The sequence below is a fragment of the Danio rerio genome, chromosome 17 (genome assembly GCF_049306965.1).
Source record: "Danio rerio strain Tuebingen ecotype United States chromosome 17, GRCz12tu, whole genome shotgun sequence".
Taxonomy (NCBI): domain Eukaryota; kingdom Metazoa; phylum Chordata; class Actinopteri; order Cypriniformes; family Danionidae; genus Danio; species Danio rerio.
The window spans coordinates 58,487,501-58,507,690 of NC_133192.1; the positions used below are offsets into that span (position 1 = coordinate 58,487,501).

Consider the following 20,190-nt stretch of genomic DNA (forward strand, 5'->3'; position numbering starts at 1 on the left):
GAATTTCGCTGATTTTTTTACCAATTTTTCACAGAATTTCGCAGATTTTTTACCAATTTTTCGCAGAATTTCGCAGATTTTTTACCAATTTTTCGCAGAATTTCCCATATTTTTTACCAATTTTTCCCCGAGTTTCGTAGATTTTTTACCAATTTTTCGCAGAATTTCGCAGATTTTTTACCAATTTTTCGCAGAATTTCGCAGATTTTTTACCAATTTTTCGCAGAATTTCGCAGATTTTTTACCAATTTTTCACAGAGTTTCGCAGATTTTTTAGCAATTTTTCACAGAATTTCGTAGATTTTTTACCAATTTTTCGCAGAATTTCGCAGATTTTTTACCAATTTTCCGCAGAATTTCGCAGATTTTTTACCAATTTTTCACAGAATTATTAATTTTTAGCCCATTATTAATTCTGTTTATTTACTTGAGTAAATGTGTAAATCTAAATTGATTCAGTTTTTATTCAGTATTTTATTACTTTTTATTTAATGTATTAAGGTTTTAGTTTTGATACTCTGCTGGATACTCATAAATAAATTCCACAGAAATCATGCACCCACAGATTTTTACCAAAATTCTCAGCAGAAATAGCAAAAAACATCCGCAGATTCCGTCTGGCCCTACTTATGGTGTATGTCTTTGGACGGTGAAATCGAAGACCTGGGGAAAACCCGTGCGAACACTCGGAGAACATGCAAACTCTGCATAGAAACGCCGACTGGCTCGGAGAGGGCTGAACCAGCGGCGTTCTTGCTGTGAGGCAACAGTGCTAACCACTGGGCCGCCGTGCCGCCCTATTAGAGAAGGGGAGGAGTAGGGGTGGAAGGATTCTTCAAGATAAAGATGACTGGAGTTGAAAGCTCTGGTATTTTATCGTGTGTCGGTATTCATCTGATTGTTGCGAATGGACAGAGCTAATGCGGTACCAGCTGTGTTCACTCATAAACGTGTGATCCTCTCGAACTTATTTTATAAATAAACCACACTTTTTTTTCTGCTTGTCTAGAAAATACTTCTTCTTTTAGGAATTTGTAGATATTTGGACTAGAAAAAGATGAATAATCTAATCAAGAAAGATTTTTTTGCGGTGTGCATGCATTTAATAGTTTCAGTCAGATAAAAGGTAAATAAATGTAAAGCACAAATGAAACATTAAGGGTTCTATCATACAACCAGCGCAATAAGGCGTGTTTGGCGTGATTTATGGCTATTTTCAGACCAGCACAACTGTAATTTTCCTGTTTTGCACCACGTTGCTTAAATAGTAAATCCCTTTGTGCCACTTTGTGGACTTATGTGTGTGCTGGTCTAAACTGGAGGTGTGTTAAGGTGCATTGTTGGAGCGCTGCGATTCTGGGGAACTAAAACAGACCGCACCATTGACCAACTAACAGCTGCTCTAAAGTCCAGCAGAGTGTGTTAGTTATGCGCCTATGCAGGTCTAAACACTCACACACTGCTGGATGAAGAGCAACACACACATATATTTACAGATGTTACAATTAAAGGATTAAAATGATCCAGACATGATGATTTTCTCCATCAGTATAAACACACTGCCTCCATGCCTTCTTCACCTCGGGGGGCTTCTTCAGTTTATTGATGAGCATCTGCATCTGTATAATGTGATTATTATGATCAGTATTATTGATTATCTGCAGATTTATAATAAACACAAGTGTAGATGTGTCCAGCTGTGGGGTTTTGGAGACGTCTGCATCAGCATATGTGGATAAGAACAGGACGTGTGTTTGGATATAACTCAGTTTTCTGAGCACACTTCATTATTATTGTTCATTTACTCCTCTGCTGGAGATTAGAGCTGAATTTAGAAATAGGTTGAAGCAAATCTTTGCGCTTAACAAAGGAGATTATATATGTGGGCTGATGGATGTGTTCAGTGGAGTGAGTTTCCACCGTTTCCTCACTCCACCAAAGTAAAGGAGTAAAAGAGAAAGTAAAGAGGCTGAATGGAGGAGGCTCGTTCTTTATCCTCGTGCTGCAGATGCTCTGTTTAACTGTTTTCTCGTTAGTGAAGCGTTCAGTTTTTACACTTACAAAGTCGCCATGTAAATGAAAAATGCACCATGGAGCGACACAACTCACTACAAAAGGGAATGAGACACGAGACTCTGATTGGTTGAATCCACGTTATGCTTAAAACACACCCAGAACTCATTATGAGAATAAGCACAGCCATGTTTGACAAGGCGCCATGGGGAACACCAAATTTTTCCATTGTTGCTCTTTGCTCTTGGAGCGGTTCGCTTTCACACTGCAAAGTTTCTAATCGGACCAAAAGAGCTAAAACAACACTACAACACTGTGATATAACCGCGCTCAGATCGGATCGCTTTCTCACTGCAATCGAACCGCCCCAGGGTTTGTTTCAATCGAGTCGAGACCACCTCATTCAAGCGATCTCAGTGCGATTACTTTGGCACGGAACAGAGCGCGATTGCCCTGATCACATATGCCAAACGAACCGCGCTAACTGGGCAAACGAGACATGTTACGAAACAAAAATGTAGTTGTGAAAGCACCCTTAAATAACTGGAAAAACGCTATTTGGTGTCCGAGGATCACCAAGGACTTTGGAAAACATACATCTGGTGACATTTTCTTATAATGTAAATTTCTTATAAAATAAAAGGTCATCGTTAATGTTTGTACAATATGATTTGTTTTATATATATTTGAAAATAAAACTGGGAAATCTACAAAAGGGAAAGTGAGCGGAAGCCCCGAGTCAGAGCAGAGTCTGTGTGTTGTGTTTTGGGGAAGATGATTATCATTAGCCGGGTGAAGTGCTATCTAGTAAGGAGATTAGGAGGATGTTGTCCACCTTAATCACGCACACACACACACACAAACAAGTGCTGCGTCAGCACACACAGCATTTCAGCAATGAGCTTACAGCCGACTGGATCACTACTGACCCAAAAACACAGTCTCCTCAACTGCTCCACACACACTTGCACTCAGTCACCTCAACTGCTGTGCAACAAATATGAACACACACAAACCTATGCACACACACACACACACACAAACATTCACACAAGCACGCATACACACAAACATACACTCATCGTCTCATCAACCTCTTCGCAACCTCTACACAGCCACATGCACTCATAGTCACCCCACCTGCTCTGCAACAAATACACACACACACATGCACGCACTGTCAGTTCCAGAGCAATCGACCAATCAGAAGAGCTCGAAAGTAGGACAATCGCTGCAAGTTTCTGTTTTCAAACCCTTCCTGAGCACTGAGTCTTGCTTATTTTTAAGCAAAGACGTGTTTGGTGTGAAAAGTACTGGCAGTGTATCACTTTTTAAAACTTTTCAACATAAAACGTTGCATTTTTTAGAAGAAAACAAAGTGTTTTTCCTTTCGACTGAGCCACTTTTCTATTGTTTTTGTATGTAAACACACACTTTACAGATGTGTGTGAGCATTATGATCACGTCTTTTAAAGCTTTGTGCATGTGAGACTCACTTTATAGACATCATGTCGTTTTTAGACACCATTTCGTTTTTAGACACCATTTCGTTTTTAGACACCATGTCAACACACAGTTTTGCTCATCACTGTCAGTTCCAGAGCAGTGGACCAATCAGAAGAGCTCGGAGGTGGGACAATCACTGCAAGTTTCTGTAGTTTCTGTTTACAGGCACTCATTGGCTTTGTCCGGACACCCTCATGCTTTATACTGTTTTCAAACCATTCCTGAGTGCCAAGTCTTGCGTTTTTATAAGCAAAGACACATTCGGTGTGAAAAGTTTATTATTATAATATACAACAGTAAGTTAAACCATGTAAAAAAGTCACGTTTTCAAACTTAGAAACATAAAACATTTAATTTTCTGAGAAAAGACGTGTTTTTCCTTTCCACCGAGCCACTATTGAATTGTTTTTGTATGTCAACACACACTTTCTGGATGTGTGTGAGCATTATGATCACGTCTTGTAAAGCTTTGTGCTTGTGAGACTCACTTTTTAGACACCATTTCGTTTTTAGACACCATGTCAACACACAGTTTTGCTCATCACTGTCAGTTCCAGAGCAGTGGACCAATCAGAAGAGCTCGGAGGTGGGACAATCACTGCAAGTTTCTGTAGTTTCTGTTTACAGGCACTCATTGGCTGTGTCCGGACACCTTTATGCTTTATACTGTTTTCAAACCATTCCTGAGTGCCAAATCTTGCGTTTTTATAAGCAAAGACACATTTGGTGTGAAAAGTTTATTATTATAATATACAACACCAAATTAAACCATGTAAAAAAGTCACATTTTCAAACTTAGAAACATAAAACGTGGAATTTTTCCAAGAAAAGACGTGTTTTTCCTTTCCACTGAGCTACTTTTCTATTGTTTTTCAATGTAAACACACTTTAAGGATGTGTGACCATTACGAACACGACATGGAATCTAAAAACAAGCTTCAAAAGACAAGTTAAAAGATTTTCAACTTTTACACACAGAGCTGCTCATCACTGTCAGTTCCAGAGCAGTGGACCAATCAGACAATCACTGCAAGTTTCTGTTTTCAAACCATTCCCAAGTGCTTGCTTATTTATAAGCGAAGATGCATTCGGTGTGAAAAGTGCTGCCACTTTATTACTGTATTTTACGACAGCAAACTAGACAATATAAAAAAAAAAGATACATAAAAAATAAAACGTGGCATTTTTAGTAGAAAATACGTGTTTTTCTTTTCCACTGAGCTACTTTTCTATTGATTTTGTATGTAAACACACACTTTCCGGATGTGTGCGACCATTATCTTGCGAAGCTTTGTGCATGTGAGCATCACTTTTTAGACACCATGTCAAGTTAGAAAGAATTTCTACACACACCAATCACTGTCAGCTCCAGAGCAGTGGACCAATCAGAAGAACTCGGAGGTGGGACAATCACTGCAAGTTTCTGTAGTTTCTCTTTACCTGCACTCATTAACAATGTCCGGATGTCCTCGTCCTCTTGAGCATTTTATAATTAAAGATGCGTTCGGTGTGAATGAGCCCTAAGTGTGCAGACGCTCCCGTACACACCTGTCCTGAGCACAGTCGTATTTATGTCCCACTAAAGCCTTTTATAGTGCAGGTTAGGACACCGCGCTCAGACGCCCATCTCATCTGTCAGAGAAGGGCCGTAAACAGCCTCCTGGTATGGTCCGAGCCTATCGAATCTGCCTCTGATTAATAGTTAATTAATACCAGCGCTGAGCGTCCGGCCTCCGCTTGGCACGCAGAGAGAGAGCAGCTCTCTCTAAATAGTTTTGAGCTGCGTCTCATTAAATCTGATGTGTGGGACATGTTGACAGATGGCTTTTTTTTGCTGCTAAGGTGCTAAAGGCCTTTGACATGCATACACTAGCGTCTTGTTCTTGGCCGGGTCGCATTTCACGCTGTCTGAGCGCCGGAGTTCCCCACGCTAACAACACTTCTCAGGCCTGCAGACGAGAACGAGACTGCAAAACCAACAGCATCAGGACGGACTGAGCATTTGGCGTTGATTAAAACACTGCAGTTGAAGACAGAATTGTTAGCTCTTCTGTGTACTCCAATTGCGGTTTAACAGAAGGGAGTGTTTCTAATCACTGATTTCTTTTCTCTTTGTCATGATGACAGCACATAATATTAGACAAGATACACTTTAAAAAGGGGAAACTTGAACTAATTACTTTGACTTGTTACAATTAAATGAATTAAGTTTGACTAACTTAATGTATAACAGTTTTCAGTAATAAATGAAGTTAGTTATTTTAGGTGTAACAGGTTTTAGTGATTTATTTATGGCAAGTATAAGTGTGGTTCACTATCAATAATGAGCAATACTTTTATTATTATTATTATTAAGTATTATGAACATGGGAAGGGAATTATTTGTACTGTAATAAGTATTTTTACTACTTATACTATATTAGTATACTATACTATATTAACAATATTAAATTGTATTTACTATTATTATTATTATTATATTATATTGTACGGCCTACTGTTCTATTCTTGTTTCTTAAATAAATTACTAAAATTTGTAAAGGACTAACTTAATTTATTACTGAAAACTGTCATGATTTAAGTTTGTCAAACTTAATTCATTTAATTGTAACAAGTCGAAGTAAATTGTTTGAGTTTTCACTTTTTGCAGTGTATTCAAGACACTAGTGTTCAGCTTAAAGTGACATGTAAAGGCTTCACTAGGGTAATTAGGGTAAAGTTAGGGTAATTAGGCAAGTCATTGTATAACAGTGGTTTGTTCTGGAGACAATCCAACACTAATATTGCTGAAGGGGGGAATAATATTGACCTTAAAATGGCTTTAAAACAATTAAAAACTGCTTTTATTCTAGCCCAAATAAAACAAATCAGACTTTCTCCAGAAGAACAAACATTAGAGGAAATACTGTGAGAAATTCCTGAATCTGCTAAGCATAATTTGGGAAATATTTACAAAGTAAATAATTCTGATTTAAATTTTGACCTGTAAACATCATTAGTGAAGCACACCAAACCTAAATGCAAGAGCATCACGTTGTGGGATTGTTGATTAGCGGTGTCTCCGCTTGTACCGTCTTGCTCTCTCCTGTTTCATGTCATGAAAGAGTGAAATCTCCTCACTGTGTTGCCGGGGCTGATGCAGCTGTAATCTCCTTGTAATGGAGTGTGAATACTGCCGGCCGATAAATCAGCACCTCATCAGTGGCCTTTATTAAATATAGACACCGACCGACAGGCCTTAGTATATTCAATTTAACCATTGACGGGCTTCAGCGCCACCAATCATGATGGATGGAGCAATCAGGGCCCGGATCCGACCCCGGCGCCAACCATGCAGAGATAGGAGACGGGCATCAGTAGAGGACAAGAGGCTCTGCTCTCTAGTGCTCACTACTTAGTCCACTTACTAGGTGCCCGGAAGAGCAGTCATCTAATCAGCCACATGCCATCAGCAGACTCTCATGTAAACACAATCAGATGACTATTGGTCTGTGGTGATTATAATTAAGTGTTGATCCTCAAACAAAATCAGGACCAGTAGTTGCAGACATCGGGTTCGATCACAGCGAATGCGCTGCTCCGTTCTGAAAACTTGAGGCGCACTGCAGCCTTGTTTTGCTGAGTGCTCTGCGCTTTTTATGTTGCTAGGCAACCACTGAATCAGCTGTGTATAGTGCACGAGTTGATATTTTTATAATTGGAATGTTTAATAATATTGTGATATTCAAGAGTTGTAAAGTCATACAGCTCCGTCAGTACTTTTGCATGGACTCCAATAATCTAATTTTAATACGATTAAGACAATACTCTGATTAAGAGTGGACCATGTAAACAGTGATTAATCCAACTAAGGTCATAATCCAACTAAACAGAAATCAGATTAAGACATGTGGAGTGCTGATTTTAGTGTCATTATTGAAGTGCAGCACAGACATGTAAACACTGCAATCAAACTATTAATTAGGACTTTTCACCATATTTTGTGATAGAAGAGCTGAGTCCTTTGACGATTTTAAAGACGATATTTAGCTGGTTACACATTAATGTAGACCTATTACATGTTTTAATTACATTATTGAATAAAATGAATAGTATTATTATTTTTAATCATTATCATCAATAATAATAAATGAACTATAATTAATTTGACCGCTTCAGCTGTTCACATCAACATCACCTGACTGACACTTTCAGACAAACATTAATTATTTCGTTTGCTCTCTTGCGCTCGCTCTCTGTCTCAGCAGCAGTTGAAGCTGCAGGTAAGGGCACAGCCACATCTCATAGCAGATTAGTTTGCAACTTTGTCGCATAAAAATAATAGGCTAAATTACAAAACTGGATTTATTTACAAACAAGTAAAATAAAACGATTTAAAAAAAATGAAAGACTGAAGAAGAAAATGAAAAAACCCTCCCAGCTAGCAAAATTCATGTGGCTCAAATCCGGCCCACACCAGACACTTTCAGTTGAAGTCAGAATTATTCGCCCCCCTTAGATTTTTTTCTTATTTTTTTAAATATTTCCCAAATGATGTTGAACAGAGCAAGGACATTTTCACAGTATGTCTGATAATGTTTGTTCTTCTGGAGAAAGTCTGATTTGTTTTATTTCAGCTAGAATAAAAGCAGCTTTTATTTTATTTTTTTAAACATTTTAAGGTCAATATTATTAGCCCCTTTAAGCTATATTTTTTTCGTTAGTCTACAAAACAAACCATCATTATACAATAACTTGCCTAATTACCCTAACCTGCCTAGTTACCCTAATTACCCTACAGTAGTGAAGCCTTTAAATGTCACTTTAAGCTGTATAGAAGTGTCTTGAATAATATCAAGTTAAATATTATTTACTGTCATCATGGCAAAGAGAAAATAAATCAGTTATTAGAGATGAGTTATTAAAACTATTATTATTAGAAATGTGTTGAAGAAATCTGCTCTCTATTAAATATAAATTGGGAGAAAAAATAAACAGGGGGGGCGAATAATTCTGACTTCAACCGTAAATCCGGTCCACATACCGCACAGAATGATGGCACTTGGGTGGTCCGCTCCTGTTTGCCAGATCTGGGCCACAATTAAGCCACAGCAATACCACATATCAGCCAGAATTTAAAGGTGTGAGATGTAAAAACACAGTGTAAAAGTTTATTTTAACAGTAATATACTGTGGATGTAAACTAAAGAAGTGGGCTGTAAAACACAGCATGTGGCTGACAATCCAGCTGCCAGTATTATTCTGTAAATTCTGTAAAGACTGAAAAAGTTTTACAGTGTATATTACTACCCATATCTGCCAAGAGCTATGGTTTGACCCCTATAATAATGACCCCTTACTGCTCTAAACATTCGCCAGAAGTGGTCCACATATGTTTTAAGATAACTGGGCCACATTTGCCATATCTTCTCTGGGCCACTTTAGGCTCACAGCCACAATAGCTAAAGCTTACTATGCTGAATATTCACCCAAAATGGTCCACATATGTTTTAAGGTAACTGGGCCACACTTGCTATATTTTCTCTGGGCCACTAGAGGCTCACAACTGCAATAGCCAGAGCTTACTGTGCCAAACATTTGACAGAAGTGGCCCGCATATGTTTTAAGTAAAAAGTATATATTTAAGTATGAAAATATAACCAGTATATGAAATCGTCTAACCTTTATTTTGGATATTTTAGGCCAGGGGTGTCCAAACTCAGTCGTGGAGGGCCGGTGTTTTAGCTCCAACTTGCCTCAACACACCTGCATGGATGTTTCCAGAATGCCTAGTAAGAGCTTGATTAGCCAGCCCAGGTGTGTCTGGTTGGAGTTGGAACTAAACTTTGCAGGATTGAACAGGACCGAGTTTGGAAACCCCTTTAGACAATACAGAAATCCTCATCAGCATGTGGCCTGTAAACATCGTCACATATAGTCACCCTAACATTATCATATAGTGGCTTAAATGAACCCAGATCATAGATGTTGCATTGCTTTCCTAAAATCCCTTCCAGCGTTTGTCTGTGTTGCTTGTTTATCCGTCACAGGTTATCATCCAAAGCTAAAGGCAGAGTCTCTTGAGCAAGCTGTTATGCGGGGTCAGGTCCGTCAATACTACACGGCTACTCATTAAGCACAGAATGTGTTTAGCAGTGGAAATAAATGATGTGTAATTACATGACTGATTAAAGCTGGCTGTCATCGTCCTGTCAGAGCAGCGGTGTCTCTGGGGACGAGTGTGCAGCGGTGCAGGCCGGTCAGCAGGTCAGCGAGAGCACATTAAGACAAGGGTATTACTGTATTTAACACAACTAAACCTCAAATCCTTCACACTTCACCGACCAAACGATCTCCGGCCCAGCGTTCTGATGGGAGGCCTGTCGACAGTAAAGCTCAGACAGATCTTCATTGCCAGAACTAAAAGACATGCTTCTACATACATTTTTGCAAAACTTGTCTTGAATTTCATTAAAATGTTATGCCTTAAAGTCTTTAAAGGTCCTGTGAAATTAAAATAATGATTTTTAGATGTTAGCGTCAGTATTGTAAGTCTTCAAGGATCTCTATAAGCCAGTGGGCTCCAAAGCACTGACAAAATGTTTGTTTAGGAGATGTAAAACAGAAAAAAACATGTAAAGTTTGCAGTTTGTCTCTTCCGCCCAAATGGATCAACGTTATTTTTGACGTCTCCTCATACTTCAGTTTGTTATCAAATCTTCTGACCAATCAAATGTACTGTAATGTCTGACATGCCCCGCCCACTTCTCATTTGCTAATAGAGTGGAGGAACTATGACGTCAATTTGTATGCAAAAACCCGGAAGCGAGTTAGCATTTTAGCACTTCCGGTTCCCTCGTCCCAAAGTCAATGGGTTTTTTGGGGTTTCAGTAAAATCGCTTAAATAAGGTCCGTGTCTAACACAAATTCAAGATATTTTCACGTTTTGTACTACGACATAAAATACATCAGTTACAGCTCACTTTTGAATTTTTAATTCGGCCATGCTTCTTTAAAAAGCCGGTACTACAGGCGGTGTCGGAGACATTATACGTCATCGAGCTGATCTGGTCTGGAGCGCAGCTCGCTTGTGTTGGGCGTTTGGATTTGTCTGTGATTTAGGTATTTTCATGAAGAGTATTTTATATTTTTTTTGTGTTTTTCTGATTTAAAAATTCAGATTGTGTATAGATAATGCCTTCACATGTAAAAGCTGTCGAGACAGATTCATTTGTTGATCATTTATTTTAATTAAACTATAAGATACTGCTCACCAGTGCAGCCTGTCTCTCTCCTGCTCTCAGTAATGCAAATGTGTGAATAAATGTGTAAAAATACAGACATGTTAACTGTCATTTCAACGTGATCAAGTGATTTTTCATCTTTTTTTATTCATCTGAACACATTTTACTCAGTCATAACTGCAATATTTACACTCCTCCAATAAAACGTATAGCAGGTGTGACTGTATGAGCTGCTTTTCGCTGTATGTCGTGACATAAAAGGAATATTTAATGTTGCTCTGTGTCCATGCAACTTGCAGGCATTTGATAGACTTGTTCCTGCTCACGCCTCATTTCTGTCATCTGTTAAGGTAAGCAGGCTGTGTGCGCGAGCGATACACTTATTTAAATATGTCTGATGAAAATACTATATAGGCAGATTTATACACGCAGTTTTAAATCTTTTAGAACAACCGCAAAGCAAAACAGATGTATTTCCCACGTAAAACAATCCAAAAGGCACATAGGTCTATGTATTTTTGCGTATTTATTTGTTTATAATATATAGCGTGGATTATAATATAATATACAGAGAGATTAACTCTTTGTCATGGACATTATTTCTAAAGAAGTTGTCTGTAGCACGTTGGGGCTGACGTCACAGACGAGCGCCCCGAGGGCTCTGTAGACCGTTTATAGCCTAATGTTAGCTTTTTAACTCTTGCGTTTGCATTTAAGATCCAAAAGTGCTCCAAGTTGTATTTTCGTGTGAGGATTATCCGGCTGGACAAAACGTGTAAGTGTAATGAACTGTGTTTGAACGCAGAGCTTATTATTTGCAATCTTCGAAAAGCCTATGGGAAAATCCTATAGGGATTTTCACGAGGGAACCAGTTTTATGCTAGCAGCCGATTAGCCTACAAAGTGACGTCATAGTTCCTCCACGGCTGCAGCCGATGATCAATGAGATTTAACATCTACAAATCGAGATTGAAGTGTCTTCTTTTATTATTGTACTGACGTGTGGCTGTGGTGATAAGATAGCGATTTTACTGTCTTTAACTTACTTTATTATAAGCATACATTGTTTTAGAAACGTGTTAAACTTCTGAAACTCGTTCTTGATCACAATTAAAGATGATTGCTGATCACAGAGAGCTCAACAGATCTTTTATCCCCGGTTGCTTTGCGCACGTCCTGTTTTGTTGATATGATTTTACTCATTACTATGGAGACATGTTAATAAGCGACTGTCAATCAATTTGGTGGCTGTGGAAACCGCACACCTACGTCACGTTGCTGTGGGCCTCAAAATGGGAGGGATTTGGATCCTATTTTAACATCAGGAAATTAAAATAAGAGGCTTATTGTGTTTATATCACTCCAATATGACTGTGGACACACTATACCTGCACACAGTTCTGTCCAAACAGCTTACAAAAGAGGGTTTTCATCATAGATGCCCTTTAAATACGTCAACAAAATCATATAGAAATTATTTATCCAATTCAAATATGCAAACATATGCAAATGATAGCATATTTAATTAGATGTTGTCTCAATAGCATGAGTTAATATAATATTTTAGAACTTTGTAAGCTATTTAACAAAAGATGATACTGCATATCTTTTAATAAGCATATATACAAGATGTATACAAAACAGAGATGGTATGAAAAGTTAATAGTTTGTTTTGAAATGTGTGAGATGGAAGTTGTCCAATAATAAACCCGAAACACATGTGGTGTAATGCCGTTAATTAGGGCTGTCAAAAATAATTGTTTCTTCGGTGCACTGCGATGCAGACGCCGACAATTCAGTATCGGTTCAATAATAATCATAACCGGTTATTATGCACTGACGTCATTGGTCTCCTATGCGCTCTGTCGCGAGGGAGGTGAGTATTTACAACACTCAGCCAACTCGGGGCTGGCCCGTGGCATAGGCACCATAGGCAAATGCTAAGGGCGCTGTATATCCAGGGGGCGCCAGAAATGAGCGCGGTTCAGTTGGTTTTGTTTTCGATTTTCCTGACACACATTCAGTGATAGACGGCAATAACTCAAACCTCTTACCCTAAAAATATCCAAAGTGTGTTTCCTACAGAAAGACAAAGCTGGTTGTGTTTCACAGCTGTCTTTCTTTCTTTTTTTTTTGCTCGACATTACCAGCACTGCTCCGTTTAAGCCCTCGCAATATGTGTTTAGCCGGGAGAGCTTGCGCTGAGTAAGGGACCGTCGGAAAAGTGCTTCTGTTTTTCGTTTTTCTGCTCCGCTCAGCGCGAGCTCTCCCTGTTGCGAGGGCTTAAGTGTGTGTGCGTGTGTTTGTTTATTTGTTTGGTGCTGTCTATGTTTGTGTATGTGTTTGAATGAGAGACAGTGTGGTGCTGTGTGTCTGTGTGTGCCTCCCCCCTAAAATATAACACTGTATATGGAAAGCATCGTCAATGCACCGAGATATCGAATTAAACCGAATCGAAGGCATGGTAACCGAACCGAACCGTGAGACCAGTATAGGTTCACACCTCTACCGTTAATCCAGTCACATATAATACATACAATACCAAACTACTGTCTACATGTGCTCTGATCATTCACATATGACGATACTCATGCATTTCTAAAATGATTGTTGTATGTGATGTCCTTCGATATATCATCATATCCACTCATGTTTAGTGTTGAGATTGACACGAACTCCACCAACAAACCATCACTGCGAGCCGCTGCCGTAAACTGACAGGAATAAATGCACAAATATGCGCTTGTGAATACAGACAGATTAAAACTTGTCACTTTTAGGGTTATTTTGTTTGTAAAAGGCTGTCTCCAGTCATAAAAAGCCTTTTTGCCAAGGTTTGGGCTTTTGCCTATTTTCAGAAATGCTGTGTTTGATTTAGCGAGCGTGAAATATATCAGGACGAGACGGCCGAGCTGCTCTTTGTTATACAAGATGGTTCCAGCAATGAAGTTTACAGGGCTGCATAAAAACCAGCTAAAAACTGATTACTTTTTTTACTAGTGCTTAAGATGGATCCCGATGGCAGCTGTTTGTCCACCGAGAGTCCAAACCGAGACACGACAACATGGGTAAACGCACATGAGAAACTCCTCCTGACTTATAATTCAGTATAGTCTGTTCACCCAAAATGAGCCATCTTCATAAACCCCGTAAATAAAGCAGATACACTTAATGTCAATCCTCAGACGTATTCAGCACGAAGAAACAAGCTCATCTTCATCACCAACTCTGATCATGTGCAGGTTTTCCCTCATCATTGTGCTGTATTTCTGCAGTCCTTTAACAACTGTTTCTACTGTAATGGGGGATTTATAATGATAGAAGTACCTGCAGAAGTGTCCAAGTGATTTCAGCAAGACAGTATTCATAATAGTTAAAGCAGCAGGATCCTACAGTGTGTGTGTGTGTGTGTGTGTTGGAGTTTGTCAGTCCATACCGGTCAACATTGGGATGTGGAAACAAGAGATATGCCCACCATAATAAGGGATTCCCCCCAACCCCCCTTTAAAAAATTACTAAATATGCTCATTTGGAGCTGTTTCGTTGTTAATTAACTGTTAAATTGTCAGTAATATGTTTTATTATTATTTAAAAAAGTAAAAAAATAAATAGTGTACATTAGCAGCAAATACATTAGCAAAGTTCAGCTTATTAAAATAAACAGCTAATGACATAGAATCAAGCAATCACGTCTCATTAGCCGTTTCTTCACTATATAACTGACACATTGTGAATAAAAACCATAGACTGTAAAATATATGGACGTAGTGTCCGTGACGTCACCCATAGGTTTCTAAAGAGCGCAAAAGAAGCCACAAGTAGGCGCGGCCAACCGTCGCCATTTTGTTCGCGCGTCATCACACCCACGCCGGGATACCAAACAAGGGCAAAGAGGCGGAGAGTGAGGCGGAGCTACAGACCTGCTGGCATTTAGCTTGGAGCTGGTTCAGACACACTTTACTTTGGGAGAACGCTTAATACTTCATCACCTGCGACTCGCTTGTGTTCTGACCACATGTGCTTGGTTGTACACTATATCAATAAAGTGTTTAGTCTTTTAAAAACACTGCTTTAATACATTGAGCCACTAAACATTGTTCTTATGACGTTTTACAACAGGAGGAAAACGCGAATTACTTCCAAACACTTCAGATATAGTCTGTGTTAGTTAATGTAAGAGTATTGATGAACTCCAGCTTAACACTGTATGACAACACTTCAGATGACTGATCTAGAGCCTACAGCTGATCAATCTGACAGATTCTGAAGTGCATTACAGCTCTAAATATAAACGATAAATGATCTTAAATAAAACAAATACATGTATAGAGATGGTAGATAAGTATATAACTTTACTCACATGGGAAACGGAGGCCACGTGAATGGTTTGTGAGCACAATTAAGTGCACTCAGCATCCCATATCATCTAATAATTGTAGGAAACAAGTCCAAAAGGCAGTTGACTGTGTAAAGCCACATAAAACAACACAGAAATACGATAAATATGCCGAGTTCAGTGGATAATCTGCAGGAGTTAGCTGAGGTGACGTGACGGCGACCAGCAAGACCTAGCTGTCACTCACGTAGCCACGCCCTTAATTATGCAAACTTAATATAACCTAATATAAAGGAAACGGATGAGTTATAAAAAAATTCACCCCCTCACAGTTGTCATGAAGGGTAATATTAGCTGTATTAACCAAAATCTGTTTTTGTAGCAGGCTGTAAACACCTTTTTTTCTGCTGTAAAGTTGGCCATTCTAACAGTGGACTCAATTGAAATTTGCTCTGTTTTGGAGCCAGGAGCGGCCAGGACTAGCGGAATTTCAGATGAATTGCAGTTTTAGTTTAGAGTATTGGCTTCCTGAGGGAGAGCGGGAGGTTGCCGCTTGATAAAAAGCAACAAATGAATTATTTATTTCGATTATTTTTGTTTAATTACATTAAATAACAGGTGTCTCTTTAAAAATGCACACGTCTAATGTTATGATGAAAGCATCTCACTGCATTCCTGACTGCTTATGCTAATGAAATTAGTTGTGTTTGAAAAAAAAAACCCCACTAAGATCGACATCTTTACAGGTTATTATTATTAATAATGTGTGTATGTATGTTTAAACGCGCACACAAAACCCAGACTTTTGCTCCGCTTCAAATCACGAGTACAGAACTCGTTTGGGAAGCAGCGTCTATTTACCACTATGGAGAGCGTCAGCTGACAGTCACGCACCGCTATATGACTGTCTTGAGGATTGCATATGAAGGGGAGACAGCATCTGTAATGAAAATGAAGGAAATCGTGCTGTTTTTATGTTCATTTCAAAGTGTTTTCATGTCTAAACAAAGCGAAAGCACAGAACAGACTCACATTTAGGAGTAAGGGCGGCCCCTGGTGGTTCGGCGGTATGGATTTCGTATAGGGAGGCTCGGCTCTTTAATGTTTATTTGCCACCCTTCAGAGAAACACTGAAAATACGGGAGAAATATGGGAAAATACCTTTATGGGATGATAGAAGTGTAAAATGCAGGAGAATCTCTGGAAAAACAGGAGGGTTGACAGGTATGTGTCAGTCTGTCCCGATAGTTTTTGTGGTGTAAAAATGGCATTATAGCTGATGGGTCAAAACTGACCCAAAGAACAACTGTTGACAAAATAAGACAATAGAAAATTATTGGCTTTTGATCATATTTATAAAGTCACAAGGTTACCACAGTGGCCTCGCAGCAAGAAGGTCACTGGTTTGAGTCCCGGCTGGGCCTTCCCGGGTGTCCTCCGGGTGCTCCGGTTTCCCCCACAGTCCAAACACATGCGCTATAGGGGAATTGATCAAACACATTGGCTGCTGTGTATGAGTGTGTATAGGTGTTTCCCATTACAGTGTTGCATCTGGAGGGGCAACCGCTGCATAAAACATATGCTGGAATAGTTGGTGGTTCATTCCAATGTGGCGACCCCTGATAAAAAAGGGGGCTAAGCTGAAGGAATATAAATGTATGATGAGTTTATAAAGTCACCAAACTTTAAAATTTTTAAAGAAATTAACATTGTGGTTTTTTTCTGCTGTTAAAATAGTGCCTGGGTCATTTTTGACAGTCCTAGCCATCTAAACACAGTTCTGAGCATGAAGTTTGTCCCCGTTTGAGCAGTGTGAAGTGTTTATGTTTGTGAATCAAGACCTGTGTCGCCTGACCTGTTCTCCGGCTGCTCCCGTTCATCCCATTCGGAGGCCCTTATTGATCCCTCTTCACATTGTCAGGAGCCCCGCGGCCCTGATCGCAATCTGTTAATTAATGTATCCTCCAGCTGTTCGCCCACCTGATAAAGGAAATTAAACACTCAGCTTCCCCCTTTTTTTGCTGCTTTCTTCTTTTCCTGCGGCTCTTTCTGTCTCTCGGCCCGCAAACACTCCAAAGTGTCAGCCGGCGGCAGATAGGCATCGCCCGCTCATCTCTGCCTCAATAACGCCATTCATATGAAAGTTTGGGGTCAGGTATGGCGGGCCGAGGCGATCAATACTGTAATCTATCAGCTCTTTAATGGCGAGCGGGGCAGATAGTGCCGCTTTAGTCCACTTGTAAAGCAATCATTTTAATCATGCGAGCGCCGGGGACTGGGACTCCTGTGATGTGCAAATGCACACAGAGTTTATTGGCAGCTGTCAGAGCAAACACAGAAGAAAGCAGGATGACAAAAACACATTTTCTAATGTTTTTCTAATGTAAAAGTCCTGCTGTTTAAATGCAATAAACATTTTCTTAGTTGTTAGGGATGTTCAAGACACTAGTGTTCAGCTGAAAGTGACATTTAAAGGCTTGACTAGTGTAATAAGGGTAAAGTTAGGGTAATTAGGCAAGTCATTGTATAATGATGGTTTCTTCTGGAGACAATCCAACACTAATATTGCTGGAGGGGGCTAATAAGGGCTTAAAATAAGTTTAAAACAATTAAAAACTGCTTTTATTCTAGCCAAAATAAGACTTTCTCCCGAAGAACAAATATTAGAGGAAATACTGTGAGAAATTCCTGAAGATGTTCAACATCATTTGGGAAATATTTAGTCTTAAAGTCTTGAAGTGTCTGCATGTTGGTTGAGTGTCATGTTGTGATGAATGTTTTGTGTGTGTGTGTTTGTTTCCTCAGGTTTCTCCAGTCTGTCTCTGGGCGATCAGATGAGCTTGCTGCAGAGCGCGTGGATGGAGATCCTGATCCTCAGCATCGTGTTTCGCTCTCTGCCGTACGAGGACGAGCTGGTGTACGCCGAGGATTACGTGATGGACGAGGAACACTCGCGCCTCACCGGCCTGCTGGACCTCTATCTGTCCATCCTTCAGCTGGTGCGCAAATACAAGAAGCTGAAGGTGGAGAAGGAGGAGTTCGTCACACTCAAGGCCATCGCACTCGCCAACTCAGGTAACACACACACACACACACACCCCAACACACTCTAATACTATTCATCTACTACACTCAATTCCAGAATAGGTCATACACATTATGTTCAAGTCATCAAGTTAACAAAAACTAAAAATAGAAATGTGAAAAATATATTCAAATGCAAAATGTTCATGTAATAGTATAGCGATAATGAAGTAACTAGCACAATGAAACCAAATCACAGATATGATTGAGCACTTCAAGGATAATCTGTGTTTCTTTTGAATTATATACAATCAAAACATCTGCATGAAATGTTTTGAGCATCATTTGTTACAGCTTCCTGGTGTCTACATTTCTTTTTGTTCAAAATCAAACCCAAACTACTCCAAAAGAAGCTGACATGTAGACATGATGTGCTGTTTATTCATACGGGTACAGTAGACTCAAGCGCACATGCAGTGAAACAAAGGAAGAGCGTGCAGAAACAGGAGAGAGAGAGTGTGTGTGTGTGTGTGCATTCACACTTCTCTCAACATCTCCATAACAGTAGCCACGGGGCCCGCTGATAAATTTAGCATTTCATTAGGAGCACCAGGGCTGTCAATAAAATGTGTTAAGTCGAATGGAATGAGTATCAGCATGCAGAAGACACACGGCAGCCACATCGACAGCTTGCGGGTCAGGAGGCAGACCCTGTCCTGTCTTCATCCACATCCTCTTCCTGCCCCATTCTCATATCTATCCTCATCATCCTTGTCCCCATTTTTGTCTCCATCTTCATCCTCATCCGGTCCTCGTTCCCCTTCCTCATTTTTCCATTCTAGTCCCTGTTCCCGTATTCCCATCCCATTCTATTCCCTATCCCTATCCTCATCCATATATCTTCTCATTTTCTCATGTCCATCCTCAACCTCATACCTATCCTCATCCCCAATCCTTTCCTGTCCTTGATTTCTTCCCTGTCCTCATCTCCATCGTGGTACCCATCCCCTTGATCCCTACCCATTCCTGTCCTCATCCCCGCCTTCAGCTTCATCCCCATCCTGTGCTCATCTCCTTATTCCCAATCCATCCTCATTCCAATACCTGCCTTGTCCTTAATTTGGTCTTTGTCCTCATCCCCATTCTGTGCTCATCCTTGCCCTCATTCCCAACCTATCCTCATCCCCACATTTGTTCTGTCCTCATTTTTTGTCATCTCCATCCTTGTCCCAATCTCCTTGTTTCTGACCCTTCCCCATCTCTTCATTTCCCACCCGTGTCCTCATCTTCACCCCTGTCCTGTCCTCATCCCCATCCTTGTCCCCCTCTTTCACACCATACTCACCATCTTATTCTCGTTGTGCCCTCATACTTTTCACTGTCTCTTCGTTCCCACTCCATCTATGTCCCATACCCCTCTTGTCCTCGTCTTTATCTCTTTGTTCTCATCTCATCCTCATCCACCCCTTACCCATCCCATTAAGTCAAGTCATCTTTATTTCTATAGCATTTTACACCATGTAAATTGTGCCAAAACTTCTTTACATCGATGAACAGGAGGGGGGAATTAAAGTGATTACAGTATTTTACTTTTGTGTGACACATACCTGTCCTTTCCTCATCGTCCCATCCTCATCCCTGCCTCCTAGTTCCCATCCTCATTTTTTGTTCTTGTCCTCATTCCTGTCTTCATCCCTATTATTTTCCTTATCTCCTCATTCCCAACCCATTCGCGTCCCCATACCAGTCATTTCCTCAACAACTTGTCCTCATCCCTTGTTCTCATCTTCATTTTTGTTCTTGTCCTCATCCCTGTCTTCATCCTATTCTTTTCCTCATCGTGTCATTCTCGTCTCCATACCTGTCCTTTCTTCATCATCCCATCCTCATCCCTGTCTCCTAGTTCCTATCCTCATTTTTTGTTATTGTCCTCATTCCTGTCTTCATCCCCATTATTTTCCCCATCTCCTCATTCCCAACCCATTCTCGTCCCCATACCTGTCCTTTCCTCATCATCCCATCGTCATCCCCGTCTCCTTGTTCTCATCCTCATTTTTGTTCTTGTCCTCATCCCTGTCTCCATTCCCA

General features: G+C 40.0%; 1 protein-coding gene across 7 annotated transcripts in view; it reads left to right on the forward strand.

Moving 5' to 3' along the window:
• The window catches only part of esrrb (estrogen-related receptor beta), a 115,453-nt gene that overhangs the window by 84,572 nt on the left and 10,691 nt on the right, over positions 1-20,190 (forward strand). For all 7 annotated transcript variants that reach the window (XR_012392679.1, XR_012392678.1, XM_073927170.1 and 4 more), the window contains 1 exon segment: positions 17,884-18,153. Coding sequence is in view for 5 of the 7 variants with exons in the window: in XM_073927170.1 (XP_073783271.1) it covers positions 17,884-18,153 (270 nt within the window). In the remaining 2 variants the exon portion in view is untranslated.